Source organism: Montipora capricornis, chromosome 1 (assembly GCF_036669925.1).
Source record: "Montipora capricornis isolate CH-2021 chromosome 1, ASM3666992v2, whole genome shotgun sequence".
Taxonomy (NCBI): Eukaryota; Metazoa; Cnidaria; class Anthozoa; order Scleractinia; family Acroporidae; genus Montipora; species Montipora capricornis.
Genome location: NC_090883.1, coordinates 3,668,673 through 3,683,672, shown reverse-complemented (window position 1 = coordinate 3,683,672; position 15,000 = coordinate 3,668,673). Strand labels below are relative to the sequence as shown.

At 41.5% G+C, this 15,000-nt stretch overlaps 3 protein-coding genes across 4 annotated transcripts in view; all 3 read right to left on the bottom strand.

Moving 5' to 3' along the window:
- Positions 1 to 833: 833 nt before the first annotated feature.
- On the bottom strand, positions 834 to 4,327 carry LOC138050889 (uncharacterized). Its single transcript, XM_068897149.1, has 3 exons — positions 4,203 to 4,327; positions 2,572 to 3,412; positions 834 to 1,993 (listed from the first exon to the last, which is right to left on the bottom strand). Exons 2-3 carry the CDS (start codon positions 3,395 to 3,397, stop codon positions 1,305 to 1,307), a joined length of 1,515 nt encoding a protein of 504 aa, XP_068753250.1. The 5' UTR covers positions 3,398 to 3,412; positions 4,203 to 4,327; the 3' UTR covers positions 834 to 1,304.
- A 2,050-nt stretch (positions 4,328 to 6,377) lies between these two features.
- LOC138054686 (uncharacterized) lies at positions 6,378 to 7,073 on the bottom strand. The gene has a single exon (XM_068901166.1). The coding sequence runs from the start codon at positions 7,071 to 7,073 to the stop codon at positions 6,378 to 6,380; it is 696 nt and encodes a 231-aa protein (XP_068757267.1).
- A 3,345-nt stretch (positions 7,074 to 10,418) lies between these two features.
- LOC138050872 (coiled-coil domain-containing protein 12-like) overlaps positions 10,419 to 15,000 on the bottom strand; it is a 13,494-nt gene continuing 8,912 nt past the window's right edge. For both annotated transcript variants that reach the window (XM_068897141.1, XM_068897136.1), the window contains exons 6-7: positions 14,928 to 15,000; positions 10,419 to 12,005 (exon numbers count right to left, since the gene is read on the bottom strand). The exon at positions 14,928 to 15,000 is cut by the window's right edge and continues 4 nt beyond it. In XM_068897141.1, the coding sequence (XP_068753242.1) occupies positions 11,929 to 12,005; positions 14,928 to 15,000 (150 nt within the window). In that variant the 3' untranslated portion in view covers positions 10,419 to 11,928. The remainder of the gene's footprint in view (positions 12,006 to 14,927) is intronic.

Below are 15,000 nucleotides of genomic sequence, written 5' to 3'. Positions count from 1 at the left end.
CGCAGAGAAAGCTCAGCGATTCCAAATTAACGTTGATTTGTCAGGGGCACCCAACGTCAATTTTCGGAAAATATCTGTTCGGAAGATGATTTGAGATCTATAATTTTCTGAACATTTGTTGCAAAATTTCTTGTGCACGCGCAAGCCGCGATTGGTTTTGCCTTCGCTTCTGATTGGTTGAAGAAGTGGGGCGAGAACTTTGAACCAATCACTGAGTGAAGTAATGCAAAACCAAAGTAATTCTCTACTTTTGACACTCAATTGAAAACCGCTCACAGAAAAATTTACAAGTTAAACAAAAAGTTTCGCACATTTTGGACGTTCAAATTAGGTTTGTATTTCTTAATGTAAAGCACTTCAAACACTAAACAATCAAATTTGCCTTGACACTTTCTCAGAATCTTGAAATGGCTCTAATTCAACAGATCGCTCCTACAATGCGCTCCATGAAAATGCTTGCCGATTGACGAATTTTTGTGTTCTGCAACACGTTGAAAAAGGTGTCGAGCTGTGTAGCCGACATAATCTGCATCGCACAGATCACATACAAAATGATAAACAACGCATTGCTGATTGACAATTGACGACTTGGCTTCTTTAGGTTTGAGCACCCCCTGCACCCTCCCCCTAGATCCGCCCCCGCAAAGCCCTCTTTTTCATCGATGGTTTGTATCAAGCATACGATGATTTGTATCCTGCCCTTGGTACAGCTTTAATTTCTACGAAGGAAACGTCTCACTTTGTTTAAAATATATATAAACAGTTTTGCACTGTAATTTCCACTCTCCGCATTTCGTATCCACGCACCGGCTTCAGATCTATATTCTTTATGTTTAACTACCATCGACTAACTCACTCCGCGTTCCCTTTTCCCTTTTTTTTTGAAAATTTGGAAATAAGAGATACAAAAGGGAATCATCTCCGGCACTGCCAGAATAAAAGTGCAGTAAACAAGCTTTTGAGTGGATCTTAGAGTGTTGACCTTGTGCTCTTTGGGAAAGTTTAGAGGTCCGTACACTGTTAGGAGGCTTGCTTATTGGTCCTTATTTGATACATAAACTCGTGTATTAATCTAAAAATGTTTGATTATAAAACGGGTATACAATATCTGGTTCTGTCGCACTTTATACAGGAGACAAGTTTGGTAGGAAAAAGAACATCTGATTCGAGTGAAATGAAATATTCAGTCATTCATCGTACGTCTCCACAAAAAGAAGCTTCCATGTCAGTTATCAAATCGTTCCTTTATACTTCTTATCGTGTGCACGGCAGTTCGTTTTATTTCGTCCGTTTTCTATTTGTTCTTACGCAATAACATCCTTTTTGACATCTTTATGAGAGGCATCAGACACATAAAGAGCCACGATTTTAGTTTTGTCCAATGGACACCGGAACATGAAAATGTTATCCATCTCACCCCGTGACTTGCTTCCAAATATGGTCAGTTTGTTCCATTTCTGTGACAACAGTCCACTAATGCCATCTTGTCTTGCGACTTCCTTCCCGTCAACCCACAATGAGGCACTCTTTGTCACAGCGTCATAAGTGCCCACGATATTGTGCCACTGACCGGCGGTTACATCTGGAGAGCTGGACTGGACACGAAAGAGCTCTTTCCCAGAATCCCCTCTGTGCACCCATTCTCCTTTTCCGTCGCGCAGAAGCAAATCGTACCAAACGAAATTCTCTTCACCCGTAGCAGTGATAAGAGGAACGGTTCCCTGGACGCTGTCCAACCTCACCCACAATGAGATTGCCACAGATTTTCTTGGTTTTCCCTTAAAATTGTCCGCCAGAACAATTTTTCCGTTGTTTTCAAACTCAGCTGATCGTCCAAGGTCTTCGCTCTCTTTCAAGACGTGAGCTTCACCCTCAAATTTGCCGTTGTTTTTCTGTGGTGAGTCATCAAGGGCCACACCCTTGGCGTCCGACTTTTCAAACGTCAGTTTTAACACCATGCATTTTTCATTGAATTCCTGAGGATTTCCAAGTTCTAGAAGAAGATGAATATAAACGACAACGAATCAATAATCCATTTCCGAGTTCTTGTCTACCTCCTCTTCAAAGCGAGTCAAAATGCGAAGTTTTTGTGCTGGTAGTTAGTTCTACGTAGACTCGTTTTGAAGAGGAGGCAGACATAAACTCGGAAATGGCCTATTTCACGTTTCAGGTGGGTAGGGCGGCTTAGCCTCGAACTTACAGACCCGAAAACATGGAAAACATGAATGTAAATTCATGACTTCGAACTTTGCATTTCTGGAAAGGAAATCTGCATAGTTTTTAAGACGGGCTATATGGATTTCGTGTTTTTTGGAGGTCTGCGGGTTTCTCAAAAGTCCTATGAAAGATCTAAGGCCTTAGAACTTTGGTGTCTACGGTTTGGTTTTTTTCTTTTTTTCTCTTTTTGCTTTCGTTTGTCAAGCGACTCGGACGCATGTTAGCGATTTTCGGCTCTGTCTGAAAAAATCCAGGCTTGAACAAAATTAAAATGGAATTTCGTATATTATTGCGGTTTCCAGTTAAGTCCCTATGCCACTCTCCGTCAGTATTTCCACTATGTATTCTACTTACTTTCTACTTCATCAGACGGGTCCATAGTTATCTGAGAGGTTGCTGGTGAGAAGGTCCTCGTACCAATTTCGCTTGTCTGGCCCTGGTGAACAACTTGAGTGTACTTTGCTCTGACTGCCCCTCCTTTTGGTGACAAAGTCGGCACTGACCCTCTTTGAACTGGCCTCTGGGCAGTTTCCTGTGTTCTACGATCACCTAACTTATTTACGCGTCCGATTCCTGCCCCCAAAGGATACGGAAACCAGGCACCAACTGCCTGAAATGGTCTCTGAGGAGCAACCTGTGTTCTGCGATCGCCCAATTGATTCGCGTGCCCTTGGGGGATAATACCTGCCCCCGAAGGGTCCGGAAACCAAGCTCCTTTTGTTTGATCTGTCCTCTGGGTAGCGTCCTGACTTGTTCGACCGTTTAACTGATTAGCACGTCCCTCAAGCATACGGCTGCCCTCAATACCTGCCCCCGAAGGACCAGGAAACCAGGAGCCGCCCTGGGCCCCAATTACAGCTGACAAAGTGTTCGCAGGCTTTGGACTAAAAAATGGGAGCCCATTCAAGTTATAACGTGGCATTTCAAATGTCCTCCGATACGCGTTCTCCTGTACAAGTGTTTTGATCTCGGAGTCGATATCCTTTTCTATTCTGATGGCTTGCTTCCGTGCCAAAAGCAATTGAGCCAGGTGGGGGTCTACGATCATTGGCTGTGGGACCGGTCTTGGGATGGCGGACCGTATGACTTGGTATTGGTACTGTGGAGCAGTCTGATCGACATACATAGCGACGGATTGCGCAACAAAAAGAAAAACAGCGAAACAGAGAATGTTTGCCATGTAAAGAGGGTTTCCCTGTAGGAGAAAAAAAAGAGAGTTAAGAACCCTCGTGAGTCTTGTTTCCATATCAGTCGTCCGGATGGTCCCGATCGCCCTGGGACGATTATATGGAAACACTACCCTGACGATCGCTGACGACCAGGGCGACTGAGACGACCTCAATCGTCCGATCGTCCTCTGGATCGTCCAGATAGAACTCAGTTCTATCTAAGCGATCGGGGTCGTCTCAGTCACCGGGTCGTCAGCGATCTTCAGGGTAGTGTTTCCATATAATCGTTCCAATCGCCTCTGAAAATTATTTGAAATGACTGGGGCGAACGGGACGATCCGAACGATTATATAGAAACCAGGCTTTACTGTTCGCAAAGAGTAGGGCACCGCCGAAGTTCCAGTTGAGTGATTTAACAAACAAAAAAAACCATGCACTACTGTTTTCATAACTTGTCCAAGATGCAAAGCTCACGAAATTTAAACTAAACGAAATTCGATTGGTCTCCGTGGTGAAAGTTCAGTTTGCCAAAGAAGCGCTGGATGCATACACTTCTCAAATTTACATTGCCCTTCGTTGAAGAGTCCAAATCATGATGGCAAAATAATTTGGAATTGTTCAGAGAATTATTTTCGGAAGAAGAAAACAGAAACTCCTGTTAACAATGATTTGTGGGACGGGCAATCTTCCATTCGCATTGTAACGAAACGGTCACAGGTGTCACCTACAAATGATCATACACTTAGGTTTTCATTACCCACCATTTTAACTACAACTCGGAGGTAGATCTTAAAATAAGTGCTATAAGAATACTACCTTCGTTGCCTGTTTTTTCCACCTTCAGTTACTGAAAAGACGCGAAAATGTTGAGTGCCAGTATCAGATAAAAAGTCAGCAGAGATCACTTAACAACAGAGAAAACTCATATCCTCGTTTCAATTGAACCCTAAATTCACCATAACAGGTGCGTTCTGTGGGTCGAATTGCCAATAAATTATTTAAAGACCTTAAGACACGTTAAAACTGAAATAGCGATATCTTCACGACAAGATAAGGTCATGGATGGAGTCAAACGCTAAATTCAGCAAGAAACACTCGCAAATCAGCGTTATTCTTGTAGACAGTGATCAAAAAACTGATACTTTGTCCATGCACAAGCGAAAACAAGGCTTAAACGACGATTCGTGTGACAATTTTTGGGGCGATGTCGGAAGGTACCAAGATTTGGTAGCTGTAGTAGTGAATTGGATTAACATGTGAAACTATTTTACTTGATTAGCATTGATTAGTGGCACATTGTTGAGCAATTTACTGAACGCTCACTTTAACCAGACACTATAGATATGGTCATCACTTGCTCGACTTGCTAATAATAGTAGACCATAGTAATCTTCTCCAAAAACATCTGAGTGATCTTATGATACTCTACTTTTTTGGTTTTCGGGGTCAATGACGACCTACTTTTCAAAGTTAATTCTTCATTTTTTTGGTAACATTGTTTTAATTTATTAAACTTGCTCCTTTAACTTTATTGTTTAATGGCGTCGTTGGCGGTGGCGCCGTGAATCGTAAGGTGCCAAGCATCTTTGAGCGCACAGGTCTATCAAAGTAGAACTTTCCACACTGCGAGTAATATTTCGGTGCATGACCGAAATAGGTTTGCGGGGCAATAGTTACACGCAAGCGTCGGTAAAATGACAGAAACTTGACAGGTTTGGTTGATTGGGCTTGACCGGTAGGTTCGGTTTATTGAGCATCGCACTACTGTGTGGGAGGTCGCGAGATGAAAAACTCAAGGGTCTTTAAATAACTGAGGAGAAAGTGCTGCCTTTGTTACGACATCTGCAATTGGTTACACCGTCTAGTCTCGGATAGGGGCGATAAGCCGTAAGCCACGTCTCAAAACCCTGCGAGACGTAAAAGCACCCACACGCAATTCGCAAAGAGCAGGACATGGAGTTCCTGGTGTTGCGGTCTGGCCTCTGTAGTATATCATGATTTTGGAAGGTAAACGCTCGGAGATCGACCTGTGTAAGGGACTCGGTGTCCATTTTCGTCACCAGAGCCTCGGATCGACCCAAGGCTCTGAGAAACTCCCTGTAGGAGAACATGCGCCGTTAGGTTCTTATAGCCATAAATTGGCTATTTGAAGCTCATGGCGACTGCTCACTCTTCGCGCTATCATGAATGCACCAATACTGGCGCATTACAATATTAGAACAGTTTTCAAATAGTCCGGAAGCCAGGACCCTAAAAGAAGGGTTTCGTACAATGATCGGGTCAGAAAAGGTTTGATAGCGGATTTTGATAGAACAAGACCTGCTGATCAATCTCAGCTAGTTAGTAGAGTTGATTTGTGGTATAGATCACAAGTTAAGCGGCTATTTTAATAGGCCACCCCTTTAAATTCATGGAAACGAGGCTGAGATACAAGACCACTGATAATACGTAAATTAAACGTTTATTTTGGCCTGAATCTACAAATATCGTTACACCTTTGTAGCACGAATCTTAATCATGTTCAGATTGCTTAAATTGAGGTCACGTGACCGAACACGTGACAGCTGCAAGGTCAAAAATGGTGTTTTATAGCTTTTACTAGCCTATTTTAACGTCTTCATTACCATAAATGTGTTAATTATTCATAGATATTCTGATATTTTATACTTACTGTTGGTACATTACACACTTTAAGACAAATTCTAGCTTATTGAGACTGAAACAATAAAAGAATGACAATTTTTCTCCCATTTCCGTGTCAACATGAAAATGAGGCTCATTCCGGTAGCTTCTGTTTACGGCGTTATCTGCAATTGTTTATCAAGAGAAACCTCTAATATCGTTACTTCTTAACAAATTATATCCCAATCATGCTCAAACTTTGCAAAGCAAGGTCACGTGACCGAGCACGTGACCTCAGACAAGCCAAAACATCTATTTCAGTGCTAGAAGATGCCTATTAAATCGCCCTGAATGCATATACGTTGATACTTATGTTATCTTACAAAATCTGTTGTTTGCAATACACTTTTTGTCAGTGAAATGAAATACTGAATAGGAGATTACTGATAGCAATATTTCTGCCGTGCAATAGCATCCTTCAGTACAAGAAAGCCCTGTGTTCTTGCAGGAGCAGTTTCGCAAGCAGAAAGACGTCTTGCACTTACACTTCGTCAGTTCGAGGAGACTTTCCGGAGCCGGTGCTTTTGTCATTAGCAATGGTAAAAGATGCTGTTCATCCCTCACCCATCCATGACTCTCTGGTGACTCAAGATCTTGCATCGCTTCAAGAGCATGCCTCCAGACGAAGGCCTGGTAGTTTGATCGCTTTAGATGTTGAAGTAGACAGTCGGACGTCGGTGGAAGCATTTCGTTTTTCTGATTTTTCTGGCAGAACATGAAGTAACGCAGCTCATCTACGGTGCTTGCCCTCTTGCATGTCGTATATAGACTGCAAACAAAGGCTTCGCATTTGCCGGCTGTGGTTACGTTCAATTCTTGTTCCTCTCCGAGATGAGACACGCTATCCTGGTGGTCAGTACTACGACAAAAACTATCCCAAGCCTTCTTCTTCCCGATACCCGCCAAAACGCTGGTCGAATCACAGCCCGTGATTGCCTGGAATCCTAGAAGAGATCTACAAAGCTTTTCACCCAAAGCATGAGCGATGCCATGCACTGGAATCATTCGTTGTCGGTCCTTCAATCCGGTGCAAAACCACAATTCTGGACATCCCAAACTTCTAAAGTGGCTAATGCTTAGGATAAGGACATCAGTATCCGTCGTTCACGCTCTCCTTCCTTTATGGAGTTCTCCCAGTATTGGTCAAAGACTACATGGACTTGCACACAGTTGTTTGAAAAGAGTGGGGCAGTGAAGATGTTGTAGCACGTTTCAGAAAGATCCCCAAAGGAACTTGTTCCGGCAGATTTTGACATTTGTATGATAGCCATGCCGTCGATGATAACAAAAGTTGAATTAGGTAATGCTGTTAGTTGCTGAACCACGTTAACGTCTTTCTCCAGAAGAGAGCATAGGACGCTCTTTGTCCCTTTTCTTAGACTCCCATCTGCGTTTGCGAGTGAATATGGTACTGGAGACAATTCAAAGCTTAGCACATCTTTCAGAGAGATCTGTCGCGTGTTTGATACGATAAGGAGCCTGCCAAACAAGTCCCTGTCCGCGTTAACAGTGACAAGCTTGTCGCTGGATTTGACGTGGATCTTCTTATTTGCGCTGCTAAACGTTTTGATCTTCATGTTGGGTATTGGTTCCCAGAAACCAGCGGCATTGCTATTAATACGCTGCTCAATGAAGGCCTTTCTCGGTACTGTGAACAAGGATCTGGGCAACATCTTCCGGAAGAACTACTCCAGTAGCAATGTTGAGAAGCGCATCCGAATCGAGATTAAAAGGCTTTGTCATCAAGCCTGAAGAAAAACAACTGATCATCTTCTTGACATCTTCTTCGTCTCGTCGAATTCTTCTTAACAGTACTTGCATAGACAAGCTCAGATTTACTGCAGTCGGCTGGCTGATGGAAGACAATCAATCGAAGTGAAAAAATGCTTTTGCAAGCGTATTTTTCGATTTTGAGTGTGAGAATTTCCTGATATTTGCTTAATAGAGACATCATATCGTATGCTCTGCCTTGTTTGATACCAGCAGCTAGATCAAATACAAGGTCTTGAAAAGCCCTTTCGTGAGGTGAATCTAGGGCTTCTCCTTTGGGCAGGCTAAGCATGCTTTTCTTACTGATGTAAGTAGCGAAACAGTTCTTATGGTACTTTGCCTCTGCTGCGATGAGGTCTCCGTTCACACCATTTAAAATGTGTAACATAGAGCTATCTCCTTTTCTTTCAGCCGCTATTCCGAAGCTTTCACAGGCCTCGAATGTGCATAGATTGATAAGATCTCTACTCTTTTTATGAGTCATTTTTACAAATGAAACACCTCGACCAATCAACTGGGGCCATTGCTGAACGAAAAGTCCTACTAGAGATGATGTCGACTTCCTTTTGACGGCTTGTATGCTGTAAAGCATCGCTAGGTGTTTTATAGCGAATATTTTGGTCACTTGTGTATGATACATGACAAGTTGAGTGCCAATGAATTCCCGTGCTGGCGTCATGACTCACAAACCTTGCCCGCACTTCCTCGTCGCGACGCTGTTCCGTTGCCTTTATCGCTTTTTCAATAGAGTCTTTCTTTGCCTTTCTAAGTGGTTCCCCTGGGTGGTCAGTCTGGCAAATAATACACAATGTGCTACGGGACAGTTTTCTTTTTCTTGATTTTGGAAGTAACGGTATGGCGAAGCCCTCAGGAAAGGAACCTTTATCAGCCATTGTATAATCTAATAACGAATTTTAAAGTAATGTGTCACATAAAAAAAAATCAAAGCCAAAAAAGAATATGGCAACCAAATCTAAACATTTTGAAATTTTGTTTGACATTGTGTTCTAAAAGGACATAAAAAACGACTGTCGATTGCTGAAGTTTTTTTTTTTTTATTATTTTATAAAAGTATTAGTTGAAGTAAGTAAGATACAGCTATTCTATAAATGTACTTACGGAGATTGCACTGCTTCGGCCATGGAGGCAGCCATGTTTGATGATATAGCCGCCCCGTTTTGAAGATTCTTGAAAAAGAGGCTACAGCCTCATGTCAGTTTCCACAAAAGTGACGATGATACTTGCAAAAATGAGCCAAAACACTACAGAATACCCGCAATTTCTAACCACAAAATCTATTATTAAAGTATACTAAAGTATAATATACAGTAGATGCCTTAAACAGATCGGCTCCTGCTTTTAGCTACCACTCAATAATGTAAAAAGGCCCGAAAAAATGTAGGATCAAGTCATGTAACCATAAATTACAATAAATAACAGTCTTATTTACGGAAGAAGACTTCCTGGGACAATAACACCTTGATTTAATAGCCATTTTCTAGTACTCAAAGGTACTGAAATATAATTTTTTGCTTGTCTGAGGTCACGTGCTCGGTCACGTGACCTTGCTTTGCAAAGTTTGAGCATGATTGGGATATAATTTGTTAAGATGTAACAATATTAGAGGTTTCTCTTGATAAACAATTGCAGATAACGCCGTAAACAGAAGCTACCGGAATGAGCCTCGTTTTCATGTTGACACGGAAATGGGAGAAAAATTGTCATTCTTTTATTGTTTCAGTCTCAATAAGCTAGAATTTGTCTTAAAGTGTGTAATGTACCAACAGTAAGTATAAAATATCAGAATATCTATGAATAATTAACACATTTATGGTAATGAAGACGTTAAAATAGGCTAGTAAAAGCTATAAAACACCATTTTTGACCTTGCAGCTGTCACGTGTTCGGTCACGTGACCTCAATTTAAGCAATCTGAACATGATTAAGATTCGTGCTACAAAGGTGTAACGATATTTGTAGATTCAGGCCAAAATAAACGTTTAATTTACGTATTATCAGTGGTCTTGTATCTCAGCCTCGTTTCCATGAATTTAAAGGGGTGGCCTATTAAAATAGCCGCTTAACTTGTGATCTATACCACAAATCAACTCTACTAACTAGCTGACATTGATCAGCAGGTCTTGTTCTATCAAAATCCGCTATCAAACCTTTTCTGACCCGATCATTGTACGAAACCCTTCTTTTAGGGTCCTGGCTTCCGGACTAAAATGACTGTCGAAAGTAACTGCGCAACTGCGATTACTTCACTTAATGATTGGTTTAAATATCTCGCGCCAGTTTATCAACCAAAGAGAAGGAAAACCAAAACCTAATCGCGACTTGCACGCGCGGTTTTTCCCTCGCTTTTAGATTGGTACATGGAATTGCTACGAATTTGGATTGGTGCATTGCGCTGTTTGCATCGGCTGTGATTGGTCGAAGTAATTACTTTGGTATTTGTTTTACGACTTTTACGACGCTCAATTGAAAACTGCTCTAAGAATCATCAGTTGCATTTTCCTGTAGCCTAGAAGTCGGTACTATAAGTTCACGTCTGTATTTCGCACATAAACTTCATTGTTGAACAAATCAATGTTTTTATTTCTTTATTACCACATAATAGATTATTTTACTTTTCTGTGTGGGTGGGGAATTACGCTATAGGTACAAAATACGTATGAAATCAAGCAACAAGTTTGCGTTCGCCACGTTTGACGCCATTAACTTCATCATCTAATTTTGTATTGGGTATAGGGAGGTAACACGGCAATGACAGCCACAAAATACAAGTTCGCGTTGTTGGTATCGCTAAGCAACTATTTCAGTTAGTTCTACAATTCAAATGCGCAGTTTCTGTACTAACATTAAAGTGATTTGTGCAAATAACCGCAGCTTTTTTACTTCTCAATCTAGAAAGACAACGCGTGAATGAGGGACATTTATTTATTGATTTTAATTTTTCTTATTTCAAAGCTTTGTTGTGAATGATTAGAATCACTTGTTCAACAACTGAATACACTTGAAGTGCGCTTTCTTTTTTGTAGATATAGACCTCTTTCATAATGGTGGCCAAATAAAATATTGTTCTGTTTTAATGCTAATAAAGCCTTTCTTTCAAAGTAATGTTTGTTTCAAAATGAGGGCAGTAGGTTTAATTAACAACAAAAGAATGCAAAGTAGGTCACCATTTGAGAAAGTGGTCTATGGTGCTTTTGCGACATCGTCATATCTCAGAGGTATTGCGAGCTACGTACCCGAAAAAGTGAGGGATCGGTTGACAGCGTTCGTCCTGAAAAGTACACGACGAAAACTCATTATAGAACATTACCGAACATCGCAGTCGTTTATACATCGCTGACTGGATAAACAATCGGGCCTCTTCGTCGCCTCTCAGAAATCTTTTTACCCAAAGGGAACCCATCTTGTTACATTGTTTTAAACGACCCTGTAGTTTGATCGTGGGGCAAACAGGTATTAGCATTAAGAAAAAACGAAGAAAACACTTTCATTTTTCTTATGCTGCTCATGCGTTAAACCTTCGTGTAACAAATCAGCCGTTTTTCGCGCCAGCGGAGATTCCTCTATTGGTTGTCCTCTAATCTGAAAGCCCACTGCGCTTGCGCACTTAATTTTTGTTACACAACAAGTGTGATCATACATCGTTCTGGTTTTGCATTACACAAACCAAACGAAAGGTGAAATTTCGAATTGAAGACCACCACAAAACATGTTTCTTATTGGTGTAGAGACCTGTCTTATTTGAGGTGAGTGTAGTTTAAAAATGAAGAGAATAAAAAAGCCATTCATCATGAGCTGCCTCGTGTCCTTACAAAACATTCCGTTGTTTAGCTGGAGTTAAAGAAATGTACCACACGCAAACGCTTTTGCAGAGCGTTTAAGATACTCTTCTTCTCAAATTTGACTTTCTTGTCCCCGTCGATTTCTCCCTTCCTCAAGTCAGTTTTCTGTGCTCGGCATCCATCAGTCTTGAATACCCCAGCTCGCTTTAATTGCCCCTGGAATACAAGCGGTTGTACAATATACCGCTTGGCCTCTCCCCAGTCTCGGCAAGAAATGAATAACATTCATTTTATTCAGCCTCATAGTTCTGCTGTGAAGCTCCTGCGTTAACGGCTGCTGCCAGATCCTGTTGCTGTAACTTGTCCCCTGGCCAAGAAAAAAAACGAGATTTAAGTCATCATACAAATCAAAGAACTATAACGACATCGTTAGTAAACTCATTGACACAAGTTGGAAAAAGAACACTTGAAACAAGAGTCAACCAATCGGGAAAGACGCCCAGATCTTCATCCCTCACGAGTATACTCTCCGACTCACCATGTCAGAGAAAGTAAAACAAATGGACAAAACTATACTTCTGCGTTTCCCCGTAATGATTAGAGCGGTTTTCAATCGAGTGTTGAAAGTAATTAGCGAATTACTTCGGTTTTGCATTACTTCATTCAGTGATTGGTTAAAAGTTCTCGCGCCATTTTTTCAACCAATCAGAATTGAAACCAAAACCAATCGTGGCTCGCGTGAGCACATTTTCCCGCGCTTTGTGTCGGCGACGTGTAATTACTTCGAGTTTTGATTGGTTTACTGGATTGTCTCCGTCCTTTTTGATTGGTTAAAGTAATTACTTTGATTTTGGTTTTAAAACCGTTCTATTCCCTCTTAGCGCTGTATGGAATGACAGACCGGTTCAACCGCCGACCGGTTGCCTCAGTAATGTCTGAGCATCGGACTACCGTGCGGGAGGTTGCGGGATCAAAAACTCCAGCCGGACCAACACTCAGGCCCTTTAAATAACTGACGAGAAAGTGCTGCCTTTTTAATTACAGCCGCAAATGGTTACGCTCTCTAGTCTTATCGGATAAGGACGATAAACTTTAAATAACTGACGAGAAAGTGCTGCCTTTGTTATTACAGCCGCAAATGGTTAGGCTCTCTAGTCTTATCGGATAAGGACGATAAACCTTTAAATAACTGACGAGAAAGTGCTGCCTTTTTAATTACAGCCGCAAATGGTTACGCTCTCTAGTCTTATCGGATAAGGACGATAAACCGTAGCCCGTCTCATAATCCTGTGGGACGTAAAAGAATCCACACGCTATGGGCCTTTTTCACATGCCGACCATTTTGAGTCACGAGAGACTAAAAACTTTTGTTTTGCGGCCCTGAATTCGCTTCCAAAGGTCCATTAGCAAAGAGTAGGGCACGCAGTTCCCGCTGTTGTGATTTGTCCTCTGCAGAGGAGGTTGGACAGCAGCGCGCAAGGCGTCATGGGAAATTTTTATTTTTCAGTCAGTTGCCTCCAGACTGTGTCCTCTGTAAATAGTGACGTAGCAGCTCTCGTAACGTGTAATGTGATTGACTCTCCATCCCAGCCAAAAAACAAAAGACTTAACAATTGAAACAATGGCTTAAGCCGTATTCACATTAGGCCTCGATTATAATCGAATTAAATATGAAATGGGTTCACATCAACTAATTGCAGTCCCTGATTATAACTGGTTTATCTTTACTTCAAACAACCTCAAAGGGGAGCACGTGGTGGGATGAGCAGACGAAACTTCTAATCGCTTTATGGAGCGAAGGTTTGGATTTGTCTTCTCCTATTCTCGGAAGTTATCCTTGGTTCTCTTCTCGGCTCAAGCGCATGATGGTGATGATAATCGTGGCAGCCACGCGATACGGCGACATTTTGTCTCACACTGCTAGGTTACCCTGCGTATTGTATTTGAATTTTCGCAGAGGTGAACAGAACCAAAATTGTACAAAACCAGAAACCCATAAGGGTTGAAACGTGTAACGCGCGTTCACAGCTTCCGAATATTCAGTGCCAACTGATTGGTTGAATGTTTCAGTGCTAAGTACCATATTTGAAAACCCCTCGCTCTTGTTTTTCCAAATATGGTACTTAGCAAATTGAATATTCAGAAGCTTGTTTCCCAACACTTAAGGGGCCGTTACACGTTTCAACCCTTATGGGTTTCTGACAAAACTGAATGGAGTATGATAGCCTGATATATACTTCAGGGCCCGGTTGTTCGAAAGCCGATTAACTTAATCCACGATTAGCGTACACTTTTGTTTCATGTTTTCAACTTTTTGGTTAAAGTTTCTTTTGCTTATTTTTGCTACTAATGTAAATTTTATCTGAATATCAGCGTCAAACAGCATTTGGGAGTAGAGAAATAAACTTTTTTTAATCTGGAATTAGCGTTAATCGGCTTTTGAAGAACCGGGCCCAGTTGATCATAATCAACGTTGAGTGTGAACACGGCTTTAGACTTAAAACAATAGAAGCTGCTTACAATATACAAAACAAGAGCAGCTTACGAGAGCTGCTACACCCAGCTACTCTAAAATCCGACGGTAAAGAAAGATATGATACGATGATTATGTTGATAGAAAAGTGTACACTTCGCGAAATTTGTTTACTTGCGTATTCTCGTCAGGTCCTTTCGCTATTTATTCCGTGGTTTATTCTTAATCGTAGCTTGTATCTTATTCTCAGTCCGTGTTTTACAACAGCCGGATGTCCCGTCCATATCGTCAATCTTTGTTTAATGCTGGACATCAGCATCTACCAGCTCACTGAGGAGAATTTTAAAGATTTTTTTATCATTTCAATTACAAACATTAGATGTATTTGAGCAATGACGAAGGAGAAGATTCAGGTATGCCATGGAAAAAAGAAAATGGAACGGACAACTTCCTCTTGAAAATTTCCGCCAAGATATTACGGACTGTGTTTGAGAGTTTTTAGTTGGGGACGTTGAATAGCTTTACCACCTACATCTGAAACTCAAAACAGGCCAACTCAGAGCTCCAATTGAGCAACAATAGGGCCGTTTATACGAGAGTAAATAAGCCGCGGCTAACTCTCGCCGCGGCTTACTTAAGCGGCGAAAGGAACTATTTATACGAGTATTAACTCCCCGACCAGGATAAGCCACGGCTTGAGAAAGCCGTGAACGTAGATTTTGTACCATTCATACGGGGTGTTCGCGGCTTACGTTAGCCGCGGCTTATTTTCTCTCGTATAAACGGCCCTAATGTGGAATCAATGTTGGCACTCACGTATAAGCTCCACTATCGCCTTTTGTGTCCTTTTCTCTAATTTTTCTAATTTCTTTGCAACATCACGCTTTAA